We start from the raw sequence: 19,929 nt of genomic DNA on the forward strand, positions 1-19,929 counted from the left end.
TCGTCGTTTCGAGAGGTGGTGGTGGTCAATGGAGTGGGGGCCCACAGTCACAGTTGTAGCTTTGTCGTTTATTTTAGACCTATAATAGTACATTGGGCCAGTTTGTAGGGAAGACAAACCTAAAAGAGCGGTCCATTTACACTTTTCTTTTTTCCTTGCGGATATATATATAAAACTAAAAGAACAAAATATATGAGAAGATACTGTCATATAATAAGGCCAAAAACAGTGGTCCCACAATTTTAAAAAAAAGTACAGATTGAAAGATATGATACGGCGTTGTCAAACTTTGTGGGCCCAATTAACCTATCCTGTGACCTTTCGCTTTCTCTTTTCATAGAACTCCAACTAATTGAAACGTTTCTTTTTCTCTCTCTTGTTTTACATTTTCCCCCCCATCATTAATGACCCTCTATAAGTAGAGGTGTCAAATGGGCCACAGCTCCGTGGGCCTTGCACCCCTCTGCTACCAAGTGCATGGGCCGTGCTAGCTCCAGCATTGCTTCATGCAACTGCCGACATTACAAGAATTGTTCAAACAATCAATTATTAATAAGACAACCAACACACTAGTCACCCAAAGCTGTTTTCAACATATACACAATTCTCATTTTGTTTTTCCGAGAAAAAAAAAAGAAGTCAAATGTTTCTCCAAGAACATACAAAGTCGGGCCATGGACTACTGTAGTAGTGCCGGTGAGTTTGACAATGGGAGCTGCGGTGGACTTGAAAGAGGCAGCCTCAAACGCAAATGTGTTGAAAGTTGAATTATATGAACAAAATACTCGGTGAAAATTAGGCAGAGAAATGTGTGTCCTATTGTTTTCCTCCTACTTTTTTTTTTTTTTTTATAATTTTTTAAGAAAATAAAGGAAGCTCAGGCCAGCCCATTAGTTTTGGGCAAGGCCCATATTGGATTACTGTAAAATACTAAAAGTGAAAATAAGGCAGAGAAGAGAAATTTTATTTACAAATCATTAAAATACTAAGTTTACACCATTTTTAAATTTTTTTCTTTTACATAAATATCCTTATTTTGGAATGACATATCAACCCTTAAATAAAAATTAAACATAAATTATATTTACATATTAAATTAAAAAATACTAAGTCTAGATCCCAATTTCAAAAAAAAAAAACTAAAAAAGTTGAATTTACATCCAAGAAAGTGAGAAACTTTACAAATATTCCAGACAACTCGATGAATAGTCATCTCACCTTTCTTTCTTCCTACTTCTCCGCCCATTGTATGCATTCCAACTCCTTACGAGAGCTTTAACAATTCCGACGAACGCCAACAAGAATCCAGACAGAGAAAATATACATTTTCAAAGTCTCTTGTCATGGTCCGTGGATTCAATATTTACATTCTCCCCTTCGTTCTTGCAGTTGTAGCCCCAGTTGCATCAACAACTCTTACCTTTTTAATCATATTTCAAAAACATGGTTCCCATGCAGCAGCACAAGTAATAAAAGCGACTTTTTAAAGGACATCATATCTCCATACGGTTTCCTGGGCCAAGTTATTTTCCAAATTAATTAGAGTTAAAAAAAAAGATAAACAAGTTATTTTCCAAATTAATTAGAGTTAAAAAAAAAGATAAATTATTGTCGTTTAGAGTAGCCAAAATCGACACATTGTATCGTTATCATCCACTCAAATCGACACAGCCTGTTGATTTTGTTACAAATAAACAACACGACTTGTCCGTTTTTTAGATACAAAATCAGACCTGATTCTTTGATAAAATTTTGAACAAATTAACACTCAAAATAGAACATAAACAAGTATAGACACCCATTGATGCTTTTGCAACAATAACATGACCGATTTTCCAGTGGGTTGAAACAACGCTACATGTTATTTTGAGATGCAAAAATGGTAAGGTTTGTTTGCATCAATAAGGGATGTCAGTTTGATAATGTGTGTAAATTTAACACATTTCTATCCAATATTCTACTACTCAAGGGCAATTTTGTCAACTCATTAAAATTTTGGTGTAAACTTATCATGTTGATATAAGTGATGTAAACTTAACAACTTACTGGTGTACAAATAAAATTTCCCGGCAGAGAAATGTGTGTCGTTATTGTTTTCCTACTACTTTATTTTTTAATAATTTTTTAAGAAAATAAAGGAAGCTGAGGTCAGCCCATTAGTTTTGGGCCGGGCCCATAATGGATTAGTGCAAAATACTATACGTGAAAATAAGGCAGAGAAATGTGTGTCCTTATTGTTTTCCTCCTACTTTCTTTTTTTATAATTTTTTAAGAAAAAATAAAGTAAGCTGAGGCCAGCCCATAAGTTTTGGGCCAGACGCGTAAATGGGATCCAACTTCCAACTAATGGACCCGGCCTCGCGAGTAAAAGATTTTGAAACTTCGAGTATGGGTCGTGGCCCATAATGCAATAATTGAAGACCAGGTCCAGGCTGCTGAGGCTGGACCTCGTCGAGTTGCATAACGTCAAAAATCAACTCCTGATAAGGTCAAAGACTCAAAGCTGCCCGGCCTAGGCTAGGACCCAAGTCATGAGTTTCAACTGAAATCACAGGGTTTTTGGGCTGCAGAACCGCAATCTGATCCTGGTAATCAAATTGGAGCCTGAATCGATCACAAACACGTGAAGAAATAAAAATCCACAATGCAAGGATTTTCCTAGTCCCAAACGCTGAATCTTGAAAATCCACCCTTCACCAATCTTTGGGCATTGGCCTTGCTTAAGATACTATCTGTAGGTGATAGAATTTACAATCAAAAATTTATATCGTTGTGCCACCAACAACCTTTAACCTGAACAGAATGATCAATTTAAAATTAATGCACCGGTGTAATACTTGTCAAATACACTCCAACGCTCAAGTTAGAATAGTAGTCAAAGGCCTCTTTTAGCAAATAAATTAATCGAATGTAAAAATGACAAATGGAAATGGATCTAGAATGTAATTGAACAATCAAAATAAAGTCTATGTCGAGGAGAGATTGTTGAAGAGGATTTTCCAGAGATGGCCAAAGGGCAAAAAAAAGGTCCCTTAGTACCTTTGGCAAGATTCTGCTATTTATCGTGCAGTAAGAGGGACACTTCTCCGAATAAGAGCCGTCCGATCTTTACCCATGTTACCGTTAGAGATTGAATACCTTCTTTCTCAAACCTGCTCTGACCCTTCTGATGCTATCCTATGATGGGACACGAGACTGTTTTAAGTTTCAGGGACTACCTCCGTCGTGTCAGCGGGGAAGTTGGAAATATCTTCTTATGTCAGAGGTGGATCGATCTGATTGCTTCCCGCAACACATAGTAGCTAGCACAGATAAAGAACAAAGAATGAAAGGATGGAAAACATATAAATTCAAGATGAGGACAATTAGATGTAGTCATCAACTCTAATATTGAAACTAAATCCTCAAACGTGTCTTCGACTAGATTGTTTGACCTGACTTCTACTTGGGCTTCGAAAGGGTTTTCGTTGTTGGGCCTATGCTATTTTTTGTCATTACACTGTTCGCGCTTGAGCCGGGCCCTCACTGAGTGTAAATAATCGTGATAGCTAGAGATATGTTCATTCATTATTGGTGTACTTGTGAGAAAAAAAGAGAGAAAGTGGGCCTTGAATTTGAAGTACTGGGGCTTACGCGTGGGATAGGTAGGAGGCAAAAGCTGTGGAGGTTTTATGAACTCGTTGGTTGTCACAAACTTTTGTCTGTGGTCCACGACCGACCGACGACTAAGCAACCATTATCAATTAGAGATATGATATTGTCCCTAGCTACTCCTTTAATTTCCAACTTGATGGTCATCATCATTCATGGATTTTTTTTCTATTTTTGGTGATCATCTATCCTTATTCAGAATATTAAGTTTTCAAGTCAAAAATACTTTCCCAGAGTGGAAATGACGATCATTTCCTTTCAGTCTATCTAGATGCCCTAAATGACATTGTAGATTCAGACCAAGTGGCCAGACTAATAATGAGTTGTCCCAATAATATCTACTGATTGAAAACCATTCAAACTGCTGAGCCAAACTCATACTAATTCTTAAAGATATTGAGTTCAAGCTCTAAGTAATAAGATTTTTGGATGTTTAAGAATCCAGATACTCATTTCAGCTTTAGACTCAACCTAAGCACAGATACAATTTAAAACCAATAAATTCTAATGCGAAGCAAAATTTTCGAGTTTAAAATAAGTATTAAGTGGAATGGTTGCCTGGTGTGTCAAGCTCCATGAATATTATTATTATTATAACTTTATTAAGATCATAGAATATGTAAATTTATCTATCTATAAATTTAATATATATATATATATATGCATAATATAAGCAAATATATAACTTAATTAATTTCAATATACATTAGTGGTTTGAAGATCTTGGATTTTTTTTTAATACAAGTATAAATACAATATACGACACACCACCAGATCAAACCTATGAAAGTACATGTGTCAACAGACTCCACGCAGGAGGCACAAATCAAACCCACGTAGGAGCAGACTAAGGCCACACACCTCCTTATAAATATTCGGAGGAGGTGAGATTAGAACCCATAATATCAGTCAGGGACATGTAAAATCATTGCCACTCAACCAATGACTCATTTGCTAATATCTTGGATTAGATATGTGATGTTCTGAAGTCTTAACTCGAGTATGGCTTCCACTTCAGACCAACGAGTGGTTGTGGCTAATGCCGCATATGACTAAAGTTTAGAGGATATAAGAGGGTTTTCCATCACAGACCAATTGGAGATCGCCTGGTGTGATCCGCGACAGGCCGTTCATTAACTCATTCCGTGACAGTCACAGCAACGTAACTTCACACTACAAAAAGAAGAAAAAAAATCACCTCTAAAACTGGCAAAATAAAAGGAAGGCCAAACGCGACAAACAAGGAAGCCACGTGCTCTATATGAGTTGTCATTATCTAATTGGTCCAGCTCCTGATATAATTGTACGGAAAAACATGGGCATGTCTCACCAACGTACGGACAGACGAGATTTTCTCTAGAATGTCCCGTGAGTGCTTTAATTTTACATGCAACGCTTAGGGTTCGTGATTTTTCACAGTTTGCAAACTGTCCGAGCGGAACTGGCAACCGACAGGAATGCTCGCTGTTTGGCGCCTTCCATCACTTCTCTGCTTCTCCATTGGATACCGGAGATGTGAGTTTTCAATCTTTGACACCACGTGTCAACAGCTAATAGAGTTGCATCCACCTTTCGTGCCTCCTCCTCATATGGAGTAATGGAATTCACATGTTCTATTCTCTGTTTCTCTAGAGTTTCTATTTTTAGACCGTTTCTGTTTTCATTTATGATTTCCCTCAAATTACTAAAAGAAGAAAGAGAGAGGTTCTTTGTCACCTTATATAATCTTTCTTTTCTTTCTATTTTTACTAAATTAACTATTTCATTATTTATTATTTATTATTTATAAAACTCCAACCCACTAAGCCTAGGGTTGTGGTCACTCTTGCTAGTGCTGCTACAATCTTTCTAGGGTTTCTGTATCATCTCTTTTTTTTTGGGTCTGATCTGAAGTTAAAATCTTCCCACACTCTCATAGGCTTCTTTAATTCCTCTTCATTTCCCTTGTCCATTTTCCAAATTTGTACACAAAATCTGTTATTCTCTTTCTATTATAGGAAACCCCATCTGGGTCTTGTCAATTACGAAATATATCTTGAATAAACTAGGTTGGTATGTATCCAATATCATAAAATCTGTTCTTTTTTTCTGTTTTGCTTGGTGGGTTTAGATTGATTTGTTGTATTGTGGTTTTGGTTGTGTAGGTGTGGAAGAATGGTTAGAGGGAAAACCCAGATGAAGAGAATAGAGAATGCAACAAGCAGGCAAGTGACTTTTTCAAAGAGAAGAAATGGACTGCTTAAGAAGGCATTTGAGCTCTCAGTGCTTTGTGAGGCTGAAGTTGCACTTATCATCTTCTCTGCAAGAGGGAGACTCTATGAGTTCTCTAGTTCAAGGTGAGTTCTTTTCTTTCTTTGTGATTACAGATCTTGATTTGCGTCTTTTATATATAATTATACTAGCTAACTCGATATATTTGTGTTAAATCTAGTCATACATGAACTGTGAGTCTGTGAATTAAATACAGATAACAAAAGTCAGGCTTTGTGAGGTGTGTGTTAATAGGGTCTGATCCATCCTGTACCTTGTTCTATCTTTTGTTGGGGTAGAATCAAATCTTACCCCGATAATTTGGTGATAGTGTTTTCGTTGTTGCTTTGTATCCTCAATTGCCTGCTGGTCCACATATTTAAGAGAAGGATCCTATTGTGTGTGTGAGAGAGAGAGAGACTCCATGAATCATCTTCACATGGCCATCTGAATAGAATAGTCTTTATACATGCTTCATCAAACATGCATGATTAACAAAAATCATTAGTTCAAATTGTTAAGTTACTTGTTTGAACCTTTTAGTGCATGTGAGTGGGAGGTCGTAGGTCCTAATACTCACGTTGGCGCGATTTGATGTTATTTCCTCACTAGGCATCGTTCCAAGACTTAACCGGTCAATATGGTTTGCGGGTATTGCATGGCCCATAGATTTACCATTAGGGTGGAGTCCAATGGATTGTGTTTTCGGTGGGTTCTCGTCACCCAAAAAAAATATCAAACATTAAGGTCAAGATCAATTGAGTGAACATATATATATATATATGTAGGAATGCAACATATGAATTGGTTTATGTTCCTAGATATTGCTTGACAAAACTTTGATGAAAGAAGAGAGAAGAAAAAAGGAAAGAAGCTTGTGAAGTGTGTTGGGGGAAGTGGAGGCCTCTGGTAAAGAGGAAATTATACTTTGTACAATATTTAATTTATGAAAAGAGCTGAACTGTGTTATGTACAATGCAACAGTTCTGCTATTAAGTATCGGTGGAGCTAGTCTTGTTTGGTGAGCAGCACATTGATGTAAGATAAAAGAGGGTTACAGATAGTAACATCCCAAGGAGTTGGGGGTTTTGGAGATGCGTGCGCACTTGTTAGTTTTTTTTTTGTCTGAGATGACTACGTGTCTTTAGCATTTGACGCTGTATAATACCCTCAAGACTGTTTGAACCGCCTCAATCTGCTCATATACATTTATCTTATTAAGTCAGTCAGTGATAGTACAGCCCATTTGGGGCATATTTGACAGTAAGCAAAAAGAATAAGAAAATTGTTGAGGGAAGAATGTGGTTGATTGAAAGTTTGAGTAGAGGGAAGGAAAATGCCTATGAATTGCTCTCATTCCTCATATATCATATCTTGTGTAATCTCGTGTGTTTGTGTGTGTATAGAAGTGACATGAAGATCAGGAGTCAAACTTTTAAATGTTTTTTATGAAGATATCATGTCCTCTTTCAGTTTTGTCAAAAATCCTCACCCCGTACAATCAACTACATTATCCATTTTGGGGTTTCGGTTCCTGTCGATACATTAGATTATCATCACGGGTTTATTCCTTTCAAGCCTAACTCACAAGTTAGGAAAAATACTTAGTTAATTGTTAAGGATGGACTTTATCCATATATACTAAGTCCCAACCTATGTGCGATTTAGGGTCTTTACAAGTTTGCCATTAATCTTTCCTACTTCACATTTGGGTTCTTTTTTTTCCGGTCGTCACATATGAACTGTAAAATGATTCTTAGCCAATACTTGAAACATTAGATGATTGAATGCTTGGCTTTGGTTTCCCTATTTGAACTATGAATTTCTCTTATAATGAGGTGAGATGGCACAGAGAAATAAGCAGTTGATTGTGACATTGGGACTCTTTTTCCCTATGCAAAAAATGTTCCATATTTGCCATTCATCTGTTCATTTGGTTTATGCATTTCTTTGTTGAATTATTGAATAAGCACACATCTCTCTCTTTCTATCTGTATATCTATATATCTATATGTCCTTATGTTGTGGTACTATTTGGAGATGTTTCAGTATGAGCAAGACCATAGAGCGTTATCAGAAGAGAGTCAAAGAACCCGAAAGCAGCACCAAACAACAAGGACAACATGAAAATAAGCAGGTAGTTACCCTTCGTTACAATTTTTTGTTTGTGTCAGCTCCGTTCTTTCTCCATCTTGGGCTTTTTAGAATAGCATTGGTCTTTCTATTGGATCATAAGAGGGATATAGTGGCCTTGGTTGTTCTAGTGGGTGTAGGTGCTTTTCCTTTTTTTATAAGATTGCTTGTTGAATACTGAAAATATAGAACCACTTGGGTAATAATTTAGTAGTGATTCTCTCTGCAGCCAAATCGTATCACTCAAAAGGTCCTGAGAAACTTAAGATGTCATTAGGTTGGAAACTTCTGTGTAAATACTGAAAATATAGAACCACTTGGGTAATAATTTAGTAGTGATTCTCTCTGCAGCCAAATCGTATAACTCAAAAGGTCCTGAGAAACTTAAGATGTCATTAGGTTGTAAACTTCTGTGTACGTGGGTCTAACGACGTGAGTTTGTGCTCATATTTGATGTCCAAAAGCCAAACTTGCATAGACTTGGATATTATGCATGCTTGTACATGTGTGTGCTTGTGACTTGTGAGTCTAATAATACACTTTTTGCGATATTCTTGAAGTTAATCAATGTGGATTTGTTTCATCAATTACATGTGCATATCCTAATAGTTTGAAATATATAAAACGGTCAATTATCAAGACTTGACTTGTCACTCCAACTCTTCCCTTTCAAGTTTAAATGATGTGATGATTAATTAAGCTTGATAATTAATTATTGTTTTGCAGCAAGGAGTTCTAAATTTGAATCTTTCTGTAAGATTACATTTATAGTTTGCTTTTCCATGCAGCATGTGAAGGAAGATGACTTTAGCATGGGAAAGAAGATTGAGAATCTTGAAGCTTCTAAACGGTTCAAATATATATAGCCTATATATATGTATCTTTATCTATATATATATAACAGTACTTACATGCAGACACTTGTAAATTTTAAAGTTTACGGACAAGCCTCTGTGTATACACACACATTGGTTTAAACAAATGATCTCCCTTTTTAGTTTTATGCTGTGATGATGTTCTCTCTTGAATGACGTTTGTAGAAAACTGTTGGGAGATGGACTAGGACCATGTTCAATCCAAGAACTCCAGCAGTTGGAGAGCCAGCTGGACCGAAGCTTAATCAGAATTAGGACAAGGAAGGTAATAATGTGTCTCTCCGAACATCCACATTTCTTCTTCTCTTTCTTTTTTGTTTAAAGATATTGATCATATGACAAATAGTATGACTTCCTTAATTATAATCACTCTTTAACACTTTACATTAATTTATATGTGCTCAGAACCAGTTGATAAGAGAGCAGATTGAAAAGCTCAAGAAACAGGTATACATTTGCCTATATATATGCACGATTATATATAAGGCTGTGCTTGGTAGGAGGGTTTCGTTGGAGTTAGGGAAGAGAGAGAGCTCGAGAAGATTAATCTAGCTAGTAGACAAATAGATGTGTTTTAGTTTTGAGAAACCCTTCGGAACCCTCTCATCTCCAACTCTCGCGAATCCTTCTACCAAAATTTGCAAGTCTTTGACTAGTTGTGGAGCTTTAACCCTTGCATTTTTCTGAGGATAATTCAGGCCAGAGTCCTAGCAGATGAAAATTCAGTATTGCGAAAGGAGGTAAGCATGATTTTCCTTTGTCAATAGTCAAATTCATTCAAAAATTTGTCAAGATTAAGGCTTTGAAAATTCTTAACACACACACATGGATCAAATCTTGAATTAGATTCTCTTATATATGGTCGCATGCATGATATTCAATTACTAATCCATGAACGTGATTTGGGTATAGTGTGGAATGCCAGCACTGGATGTGTCAACAAATGCAAGAGAGGTAGCAGACAGAGAAAGCATGGAAGTGGAAACTGAATTATACATTGGCCCTCCAGAGAGTCGAATTCCCAATTAACCCGATAAAATTAAGCTCCCACTGGTGATCAATAAGAGATTGCTGCATGCTTCAAAGCTGCCTTGTACTGCTGTCAGGCTTTTCTTTTTTTCTTCTTTCTTTTTGGGTCTTGCAATGAATGTATAAAAGAGAATAAATTATGTTAATGAACGAGAATGATCAAAAGATTTGTCATTTGAGTGATAGATAAAGGTGGTTTTCACTAGCAGAAACTTATAGAGATGAGATTCAGAAGGAAGAGGAGGAGGAAGAAGTATTAGAGAGACTTGTTCAAGTGATGCGACGGCTGCAACTTTGCTATACTATGTCGTTTAGACCATGCGAGTCTGTTAACCACTTAACCCAACACCACTACTTAACCAAAGGCCCAGAAATACAATAGAGGGCCCATCACCTCAATAAGCCCAATCCCCAAAAGTCTTCAAGCATCAAGACGAAGATGACTTGAGTTAAAGCACAGAGAGACAGAAGGAGATTTGCAAATATTCCATCACCTAGACACACCTCATTTTGCCGGTTTCTATGTCTATACTTTATACGTCTATATACAAATACATATATACAAATACATACATACATATACATACATATATATATATATATACACACACTGTAATTCTCTTATGCGGATACTCGCAAGTTATATTAACTTACGCACCTCAATCTCATCATTGATTTGAAACATATAGGACCCAAAGTAGTGAATCTCACTTATTATTTCACTCTTGAAAACACTTAAAAAATGAAAAAAATGAAGTGCGCAAATTATTAAGTTGTGGACATCCGCATATTTATATATATGTGCTTCTCAAGGGCACAGACGCGTAAACTTCTAAATTTATGGGCTTCCATTTTCATCCGTTCGATCTTGGGACAGCTACGATCGAAATTGATTTTTTTTTAAAGAAAAATAGAAGACGAAAGTTCACGTTTGTCCCTTTTCTTCGTCTGGGTCTCCCCTAAATTGGCTTTGTCATCGCACCAGCAGCTTCGCCTTCTTTGTGTCAGGGTCTTTCAATCTCCTTCATCATCGCGCGCCTGGGTCCTTCGATCGCCTTCATCCTCGAGCCTGGGTCCTTCAGTCCCCTTTATCTTCGCACCTGCTTCTGAATCCTAGGGCAGAAGATAATCGCTTTCGAGCAGAAGGAATGAAATTGAATGGTTCTATCAAAGCTTTCTGTGGTGTTGAAGAATAACTAAGAATACAGCTGTAGATTTGCAGTGATTAAAGTTCTCTAGCTTTTACGGAGTCTCTTTTTCTTCAAGTGTTGTGAGTCCAAATTTGGGTCTTCTATTGTGTCATAATGTTTCTGCATAAGTTAATGCAAATTCATTTCCAGAAAATACTTGATCCAGTATGATCCAGTATATTGAGGCAAAAGTTCGAACATCTTGTTTACAACTCAAATACAACTCAAAATAAATTTCGACTGAAACCTAGTTCAGACTAAGCGACCTGTAGAACTAAGTGACGGACAATTGTTTGCGACATGCAGAACTCTGTGTAGAGATGTACTGTGCAAGGAGGCTTTGTGAACTCTGTCCTCCATCGCGCACTCTGTGGGAGACGAAAGAAGCGCCGTCGTGAACTTTGTACGCAAGACGGAGAAACCTATAATTAAAACTGAATTTTTGGGTTTTGTTATTTTTCCAAAGTACTTTTAATCTGAGTCATTGGATTAATCTAGCGACTGTGGTTAGAAGCCGGCATGTTTTGCTGAAAGCGGGTCTACGCATATGAGCAGTCAAACAGACCTGATATATATAAATCAATTCATGAGACATATTATTGTTATTTGTTATAAGTCATTTACAGAGCATTTCGTTCATAATTGAATAATTACGAGTTTTAGATGAGTTTGACGATGAGTGTGGGATGAGCATGTCTATATATACAGAGGCAGATCCAATGGTATAGCACTAGGGCCACCGGCCCCAGTCTATATTGTTTTTACCCTATGTACATTATAAATTTATGACAAATTGATCCAAATGCCCCTAAAAAAAATGAGGTTTCCAATCCATTGATTCTCACTCAACCCATTAACTAATTTTGACCAAACCCAACATTTATAAGCCTTAGTCCTTAATTTTATCTTATTATTTGTCAAGCCCACCTGTCAAGTCCCTTAAATCCTCTCAATCTCTCAATACAAACAATATCATTCTCCATCTCCCATGTCGACAAGTGTTGAAATATGATTTTCTGAAATAAATATTGTCAATACAGATTTGTGTAGTCGAATGAAGATCAAATTTTGAATAATTGTCTTGTATGTTACATAGAAAGGTAGTTGCTTGAAACTATTATTAATGTGTTTTTTCTGTTTGCGGTTTATATTAGTAAATCGATTACATAAAATAAAACCCTAAAAAAATCTAGGGACCTTGCCCCTGAACCCCTACACCACTTTTGTGCCCTAATGATTTTAATTCCTGGATCCGCCATTACATATATATTTGACGTGAAATAACAAGTAAGTATGAGTGTGAAAATTTTCTCTTGGAATCGTGGATTCGATTCCTACCGAGCTGAACCCGTATATGAAATTATTATGTACTTAAATAACACACATGGTTCTCACCGGATTCGTATATGAAATTATCATGTACTTGCATAACACGCGTGATTTGCTGACTATCAACTAGGGGTGGCAAGAGAATGGGAGGTAACCTAGTTGGTTAGGTTGCTTGCCCAGGACCTTGAGGTCCAGGGGTTGGGATTTGGGTAGTTTCCATCCTCTGTGGTGGCCTTCATGCCCCTCGGACATGACTTAGCGTGTTATGGCCTATGAGCCCTTCAAAAAAAAAACCTAGGGGTGGCAAAAAAATGGGTTTCGGCTCGGTTATAGATTGAATAATAACAAGTGTTTACGAAATATTTACATGTCCGAACTCTAACCCGGATTGGATTTCGGATGTACTTAATTGACCAAACCAGGATTGATTTAAATTTGAACAAGTAAATCAGACAATAACATAATCCGGACAAGTAAATCGGACAAAATTTATGTTAAAAAACTAGGGGTGGCAAAAAAAAGGGTTTCGGCTCGATTCCAGATCGGACAATAACACGTGTTTATGAAATATTTACATGTCCAGACTCTAACCCAGATTATATTTCGGACGTACTTAATTGACCAAATCAGGATTAATTTAAATCCGAACAAGTAAATCAAACAATAACATAATCCGGACAAATAAATCAGGCAAAATTTATGTGTTTGAACCAAAATTTCAGATATATAACTCATATCCAAAATTATATATATCCAAACTTAATTCAATACGGATTGAAAAAATTTGATCATCCGGGAGCAAACATAATTTTTCGACCCCACTATCAACGCTCAAAGGATAAGTCCTACTCATAAAAAACAATCCCGGAACGGTGAGTCCAGTCGAACTACCATAAAAGGAAGGCCGGCCTTATCTTGTACAACCGAGAACAGCCAGACCCGAATTTGGGCCTGCATCTGCAATCAATTAATCGATGACATGTCAGTCGGTGGCATGTCCAAACCCTTCATACGTGTTAGTGTGCATCTTCAACACGTTTCATGATCACAAGAAGTCTGGTACTTAAAGCAACCGTCAAGACCCCCCAAAATACTAAACCGACACGCATCTACCAAAACAACCATTAAAATTCCAAAACCTTCGAAAGAGTTTTCAAAGTCCAAGTAATCAAGCAAAAGCAAAAGCAAAACAGAAATCCCAAGTTAAAGCAAAAGCAAGAACTCCAGTCTCCAAGACTTCGGCTTTGTATAGTAAATCTCTGCTGCTGGACTGTTTATAGTTACAAGCGGCTTTCCCTCTTCTGGGTCTGGGTGTCCACATAAGTAGGAGTTTCAAGGAGCGTCCTAAGTACTAAGAGAGATGGGTACTCTCACTACTGCTGCTCCTTCAAAGCTTAAATCCTCTTTATTTGGACAACAGACTTCTTTCTTTCACTGTAGAAGGAAAACCAAGAAGAGAAACCAATCTATTGTTCCTGTAAGAGTATTTCTGTTTTCCCTTTTTTCTTCCTTTTTTTAAATGTTCGATTTTGAAGAAATTAAGGGGGTTGATTTGTTGGGTTTTTGGTGATTATCAGGTTGCGAGGTTGTTTGGGCCAGCGATATTTGAAGCATCGAAGTTGAAGGTTTTGTTTTTAGGGGTTGATGAGAAGAAGCACCCAGGGAAACTACAGAGGACATATACACTTACACATAGTGATATTACTGCTAAGCTCACTCTGGCGATCTCACAGACCATTAACAATTCTCAGGTATTATTTATACACTCGGACAACCCAGACGCCAGATCTTGTTCTTTTAAGCCGATGTTTCTTTAAATTGAAAAAAGCATGATGGTTTAAAGGTTCTATTTCCATATGAAAACAGAGTGTGCCAGAGAAAACAGAGGGAAACAGGGGGGTTACTTGGACTAGACCCACCATCTCTTGACGAAAATTTTAATTGATAAACTGAAATAAACATTTGGGTTATTATTGATTTGCAGTTGCAGGGATGGTCCAACAAATTATACAGAGATGAAGTGGTGGCAGAGTGGAAGAAAGTGAAGGGAAAGATGTCTCTCCATGTTCACTGTCACATAAGTGGAGGCCATTTCTTGCTAGATCTCTGTGCTAGACTCAGATACTTCATCTTCTACAAAGAGCTCCCGGTGGTAGGTATCTCTACTCAACTTCCTTGACTGCTGTTTTGTTTTTATTATATTTAATGGTTTGAATTTCTTGACGTGAAAGCAGGTTTTGAAGGCTTTCGTTCATGGAGATGGAAATTTGTTCAACAACTACCCGGAATTAGAGGAGGCTTTGGTTTGGGTGTATTTTCATTCTAACATTCCAGAATTCAACAATGTAGAGTGCTGGGGTCCACTCAAGGATGCTGCAGCCCCTTCTAGATCTGGTGGGCCAGCCGAGGAGGAGAGTATGCTAACTACATCATCAGGTAAGTCTGAATTGCCCCAACCTTGTCAAGTGGACTGCGAGTGCTGTTTTCCTCCATTGGCTTTGATCCCATGGTCACAGAAGCTTCCCCTTGGCAATGAAATTAGTCTTGGGGCCCAGCAGATTTTAGAACAAAATACTCCACAGCAACCCTAAAATGAGCCAATGGTTGATTGATTGTTGGTACCTGAATATATTGTCTTGTTTGTACATATAAACCCATCTGTCCTCCAAGATTCAGGTAGTGGGGTTGAAGACATTGCTGTAAAATTGTTGTGGCACTGGTTTGGCATGTTTAAAATTGTTGTATAGTTATGGTTAGCATTCATTCAAAGGGTAAATGGAATATATTTATAAGTAGCATTCTATAAACGTGTTTTTTTCCCTCTTCTCTCTTTCTATAAAAAATTATATACACGTGTTCCACAAGTCAAATTCTATACTGAAGAGAACTGAATGTGTAATGTTACTGTTCCAGTAAGGTTATACCTAATGTATCACGTGCCATTGATTTGGGAACTAGATTAGGGGAGAAGAAGGATCACAGGACAAGTATACGTGGGATAAATTGATTTGTTTGCACAAATCCTCCACATAATTAGGAAATCTTGCTACAAAATACTCTCTTGAATATACAACTTGGGGGAAGCAGTTCCAAAATAATAGACAACTTGTCCTTCTATACATTTTTGCAAGGGTAAACAAAAATCAGAAACAAAGCAAAGAATCAAGTTATCAATTTGTACCTCCACACCTGTATTGCATTTGGGAGTTCTGTAAATTTCGGGGCTTAGGCATGTTGAAGATCATGAAATCTTGACGCTCGGCTCAACACACCAGTTACCTTCTTTACCGCGTGGGATTAGGATTGGCGTGAATAATCAACTTCCTTTCCTTTTGCACTGAGGTAGTGCTGGAAACCTTGAAGGATGCAGTCCGAGGCTTCCAGGAGTCACCGGATTGTAGTTCTTCCCAAGGAAGATGCACCAATTTCACTATCTGTGTTCTGCAATGTTAATGTACACAATTGAGTTAATTTTGACTGCATGAAGGCAAGGAAGAAGATAAAACACACAAACATTTGCAAACCAGCACATGAATGATCACATGATCTCATTTTGATTTGGACAAGACACGGTGATGTGCCAAACACACAAACATGTGCAAACCAGCACATGAATGATCACATGAACTCATTTTGATTTGGACAAGACACGGTGATGTGCCAGTAGAAAAACGTTAAGTACCTACCTGCGCAAAATAAGATCATTCATTAATTTTAAAGAAGAACTAGAATAGGCTTCTTCTTTTTTTACTATTTCAAGCAAAATTAGAGATGACCAGTACACATGGATTAAAACTTCGATTCATTTAATGTTCATTTACCAGAATTGAGAAAAACAAGGAGTTCACTCAAGATCAGTGGGATATCGTTAAAGGGAACCAATCGAACATTCAAAAAAATGAAGCCAAACTAGCTTCTTTCTTCTTCCTTTTTAATGAAAGAATACAAACGAGCGATATCACTGAGAAACAAACCAGTAAGACAAAGATTGTCAGTTAATATCTTTTCAACATTTGACAAATTGCTTACCGGAGACTTTGGGGAAGGGAATACATTCCAAAACCTAAGCGTTTCGTCTCCCGCTCCCGTTACAATAGTCTGAAACAAATAATAAAACATTAGTTCGAGAGGAAAAATGTTAGGTTGGACAAGTGTTGTCACTTTTAAGTAGTGTGAAATGATGATTTGTATGAATGGTTGATAAAATACCTGTCCATCTGGTGAGATGGCCAGATAAAGCACTCTGTATGTATGGCCTGTAAGAGTTGCCAGCTGCATTTACAGAGAACATCTTAGTAAGAAAAGCTACTGAAAAGATAATACGGAGTAACTCACAAAAAAAAAGGCTCGAAAAAAAAAAAACGAATAACAAAAAAAGACTCTTGTACCTTTGACATTGAAGGGTATCTCCAAACAATAATTTGATTCTGTGAGTAGCCATGGGTGCTCACAAGTTCATTGACGTTCTTAGACCAGACAAGATTGCAAACCTGCCACATGAAAAGCTGACATTAATAAAATGTTTTTGAGATCTTTTGAGATTTGGTTTTTTCCAATAGAGTTGGCATATTTAGAGCTTCTATTCTATATGACACCATCACCATGGGAAAATGTTGTAGCAACACATTAAGAAGACAAAAATATTTCACAATTATGCAAGTGAACAGAACCTGTAAAATCAAAAAACAGATGACTGAACTTGGGAGCCAGCTTATTTCTCACTTCAGTTTTATCAGGTGATGAAGGCTACAACTAGAAATATCATACAGAATCACAAATTTATTCTATCCAAGATCAATCACAAGATGACAAGATACGCAATACCAACTATAAATATCATATCGTCCCACAAACCACCTAAAGAATTTTAATGTCTCCAACTTCTTCCATCTTCTTCAAAGAATGAAAAGGCCAATTCTTGTTCTCATCCAACAGAATGACTATCAGTAACATCAAAGGAATTAAGAAGCAAGAAGATCACCTGACTACCAGTGTCCATACAACTAAGGTGCGTGTTAGTGGTTGTATTCCAGAAACGAATACACCTGTCTGCAGTGCCTCCCCCAGATGCAAGAAGTCCATGAAGATGGGGAGACCATGCAATTGCTTTTACCGCTGCTGTGTGCTCACAGTATTTCAACAGAGGCTGGGTTGAATGTTGATTCCAAACAAAAAGCTACACAAGCAAATCATCACTTGTCAACACAGGGATGAAAAATCACAATAGAACAAATGAAAATAAGAGGACAACAATAAGTATAAAGGAAAATTTTGAATCTACATACTCTGTTATCATTCCCGCCTGATGCTAACTCACGGTAATCATAAGACCACTTCAGCCCGCATACCTAGATCACAGTCCATAAAAAAATTAAGCCCAGAACAGTTTATAAACATAGTTCGTCGGGCAAATAAAAAAGTAAGGAATGCATGGGATACATTGTAATGGATACCAAAACATAACATGCAATGGACAAATCAAAAAAGAAACTAACGTATTTCCATTTGTGTTGTGTGCTAAAACACCATGTTTCACAAAATACGAAAAAGACAATCAATCAAACAAAATAATGCTGCAAAGTTAAATATTGACAACACTGATTTTGAGAAACCCAGCTGACTGGAAAAGATTAACAAGTTTCCAACCTCTGATTTGTGCCCAGAGAGTCTACTGACAAAATCGTCCTGAGTACGTATATCTCGTTGAAGAATGCTTCTGTCTCGGCTTCCAGAAGATAACAGAGTGGAACTCCAGGCCAAGGCTCCAACCCGTAATCGGTGCCCCTCCATGGTTCTTACTCTTTTACAGCGTGATGCATCCCATATCTACAAGGAAATAATCAAAAATCATTAGCACATCAAGCCCAGGCAGCACAGGTACAATGCATCAAACCTTATAACAACACAGCACAGAAAACTTGAACTCGTAGGCGTATAATTCAAATCAAATAATACTAAAAGTAGAAAACAAAAAAAATAAAAAATACTGCAGCTGTAAAGACAACAAGTTTACACATGCACATAAACTTTGGGAACTAAAAATCATCTCCAACCTGAACTTTTCCATTGTTAGTTCCAATAGCAACATGAGTTCCACGTTGAGCCCAACCCACTGAACACACACTATCATCGATTCCTAAATCACACAGCTTTGTCACCTGCAATATTTGAAAACCAATACTCAGTCAGCAAAGAGACAATAAAATTCAACTCCTATCAATGCACAAACATAAAAAGGCCACACGATTCCCACAACTTACCTTACTACTGCAAGCATTCCACAAATAAACACAGTTTCCCAGCCCCACTGCCAACACATTATGCGAGGACCAATCTACTAGATTTAAATAGAAATCATCTTGCAACGCAGGAGCATCCAAGACCTACGTTCCCAAAAGTGAGCAATTAATAAAATTAAAACACAATAACATCACCACATAAACAAATTGAACCCATATCATCCAGAACCAAGACCAAACCTTGTAAGGAGACCGAGGGACCTTCCTCGGAGCCTTAACCGGGCTATGGATGACGCCGGGCCCAACCTCCTCATTGGACACAAACGGCGAAAGTGAATGCAAGGACCGTCTCGTCTCAGTTTTGTACCCGAAGATATTCCGTCTCACAGACAACAAGGAGCTGTCCTTACGGTCAGGCGTATCAGGGCCAAATAGTGCAGCACGGAGGGCAGCCACATAAGCGCCAGAGGAGGCATCATCCTTGCCCTCGCCCCCAAATTGCGGACGCTGCTGCGGGGACCCAGATATGTTAAATAGGGCAAAATTAGAGCCTGATCTACTGGGAATAAACCTGTCAGAGTAGATTGAGCGGGACGGGGAGACGTGGTGGTTGTAATTTATCATCCGTTGGACGTGGCGGGAAGGCGTTAGGGTTTCCAGAGCCAGAGTGTCTAGTGACATAGTGGGAGGGAGATTGAGCTGGGAGGAGGTAGCTGATTGGCCGATCACCTGTGAACGGACGGGATCCTCCATATGGTGGAATCAGAGAAACCCTAGAGAAGGAACAGAGACGAGGTTGAAGAATAAGGATTGGGAATTAGGATTCAGCGTTTACGGGTTCAGGTGATGATATTTTGATAACGGCTGTTAATTTCCCCGGGAAAGTAACTACTATGGTCCATGGAGAATTGGAGAGAGCTAACGGTGGGGCCCTTATAGTGGGTTTTCGTATTTTCAAAAATTCCTAATTCAGTAAGGTAAATCGGTAATGGATTACTGACGAATTTACTATAATGGACATACTAATAGTTGTTTCTGTGAATTGGACCGGGCCAGCCCAAGATTGTAAGAGTGGTAGACTCTCGATTACTTGGACTTGTCAGCCCATAAACGCTGTACTGGTCCAACCCAAGATTGTAAGAGTTGCGGACTCTCTACTAATTGGATTTGTCAGCCCATATTCACGGTACTCTTCTAGTGCAAAATGCTAGGCCTCTTCATTATGTTATTTGC

The 19,929-nt window shown here is 37.8% G+C and overlaps 3 protein-coding genes across 6 annotated transcripts; 2 read left to right on the forward strand and 1 right to left on the reverse strand.

Moving 5' to 3' along the window:
- Nucleotides 1-5,429: 5,429 nt before the first annotated feature.
- Nucleotides 5,430-10,143, forward strand: LOC120016322 (agamous-like MADS-box protein AGL19). 4 transcript variants are annotated; one of them, XM_038869040.1, is made up of 8 exons: nt 5,430-5,699; nt 5,796-5,987; nt 7,942-8,038; nt 8,823-8,884; nt 9,075-9,174; nt 9,315-9,356; nt 9,608-9,649; nt 9,822-10,143. In XM_038869040.1, the coding sequence occupies exons 2-8, from the start codon at nt 5,806-5,808 to the stop codon at nt 9,936-9,938; spliced, it is 642 nt and encodes a 213-aa protein (XP_038724968.1). In that variant the 5' UTR covers nt 5,430-5,699; nt 5,796-5,805; the 3' UTR covers nt 9,939-10,143. The 4 variants fall into 4 exon arrangements, with proteins under 4 accessions (XP_038724968.1, XP_038724967.1, XP_038724971.1 ...); XM_038869039.1 differs by having other exon boundaries at nt 5,431-5,703; XM_038869043.1 differs by having other exon boundaries at nt 5,436-5,699; nt 7,951-8,038.
- A 3,417-nt stretch (nt 10,144-13,560) lies between these two features.
- LOC120017095 (protein STAY-GREEN homolog, chloroplastic-like) lies at nt 13,561-15,278 on the forward strand. Its single transcript, XM_038870162.1, has 4 exons — nt 13,561-13,934; nt 14,035-14,208; nt 14,442-14,609; nt 14,692-15,278. Exons 1-4 carry the CDS (start codon nt 13,818-13,820, stop codon nt 15,046-15,048), a joined length of 816 nt encoding a protein of 271 aa, XP_038726090.1. The 5' UTR covers nt 13,561-13,817; the 3' UTR covers nt 15,049-15,278.
- Nucleotides 15,279-15,451: 173 nt separating this feature from the next.
- Nucleotides 15,452-19,590, reverse strand: LOC120017094 (protein FIZZY-RELATED 2-like). Its single transcript, XM_038870161.1, has 10 exons — nt 18,937-19,590; nt 18,718-18,840; nt 18,511-18,615; nt 18,104-18,283; nt 17,743-17,805; nt 17,439-17,633; nt 16,846-16,947; nt 16,667-16,729; nt 16,487-16,555; nt 15,452-15,898 (listed from the first exon to the last, which is right to left on the reverse strand). Exons 1-10 carry the CDS (start codon nt 19,447-19,449, stop codon nt 15,845-15,847), a joined length of 1,467 nt encoding a protein of 488 aa, XP_038726089.1. The 5' UTR covers nt 19,450-19,590; the 3' UTR covers nt 15,452-15,844.
- Between the last annotated feature and the right edge of the window lie 339 nt (nt 19,591-19,929).

The sequence above is a fragment of the Tripterygium wilfordii genome, chromosome 15 (assembly GCF_013401445.1).
Source record: "Tripterygium wilfordii isolate XIE 37 chromosome 15, ASM1340144v1, whole genome shotgun sequence".
NCBI classification, from domain to species: Eukaryota; Viridiplantae; Streptophyta; class Magnoliopsida; order Celastrales; family Celastraceae; genus Tripterygium; species Tripterygium wilfordii.

Coding starts and splice junctions, on each gene's coding strand:
- LOC120016322 (XM_038869040.1), top strand. CDS start 5,806: ATGGTTAGAGGGAAAACCCAGATGAAGAGAATAGAGAATGCAACAAGC. Junction 8,885..9,074: donor AATCTTGAAGCTTCTAAACG/GTTCAAATATAT, acceptor TGACGTTTGTAG/AAAACTGTTGGGAGATGGAC. Junction 9,175..9,314: donor TCAGAATTAGGACAAGGAAG/GTAATAATGTGT, acceptor ATATGTGCTCAG/AACCAGTTGATAAGAGAGCA.
- LOC120017095 (XM_038870162.1), top strand. CDS start 13,818: ATGGGTACTCTCACTACTGCTGCTCCTTCAAAGCTTAAATCCTCTTTA. Junction 14,209..14,441: donor AGACCATTAACAATTCTCAG/GTATTATTTATA, acceptor ATTGATTTGCAG/TTGCAGGGATGGTCCAACAA. Junction 14,610..14,691: donor TCTACAAAGAGCTCCCGGTG/GTAGGTATCTCT, acceptor ACGTGAAAGCAG/GTTTTGAAGGCTTTCGTTCA.
- LOC120017094 (XM_038870161.1), bottom strand. CDS start 19,449: ATGGAGGATCCCGTCCGTTCACAGGTGATCGGCCAATCAGCTACCTCC. Junction 18,616..18,717: donor GGAATGCTTGCAGTAGTAAG/GTAAGTTGTGGG, acceptor CAAATATTGCAG/GTGACAAAGCTGTGTGATTT. Junction 17,806..18,103: donor TCTCTGGGCACAAATCAGAG/GTTGGAAACTTG, acceptor ACTGTGATCTAG/GTATGCGGGCTGAAGTGGTC.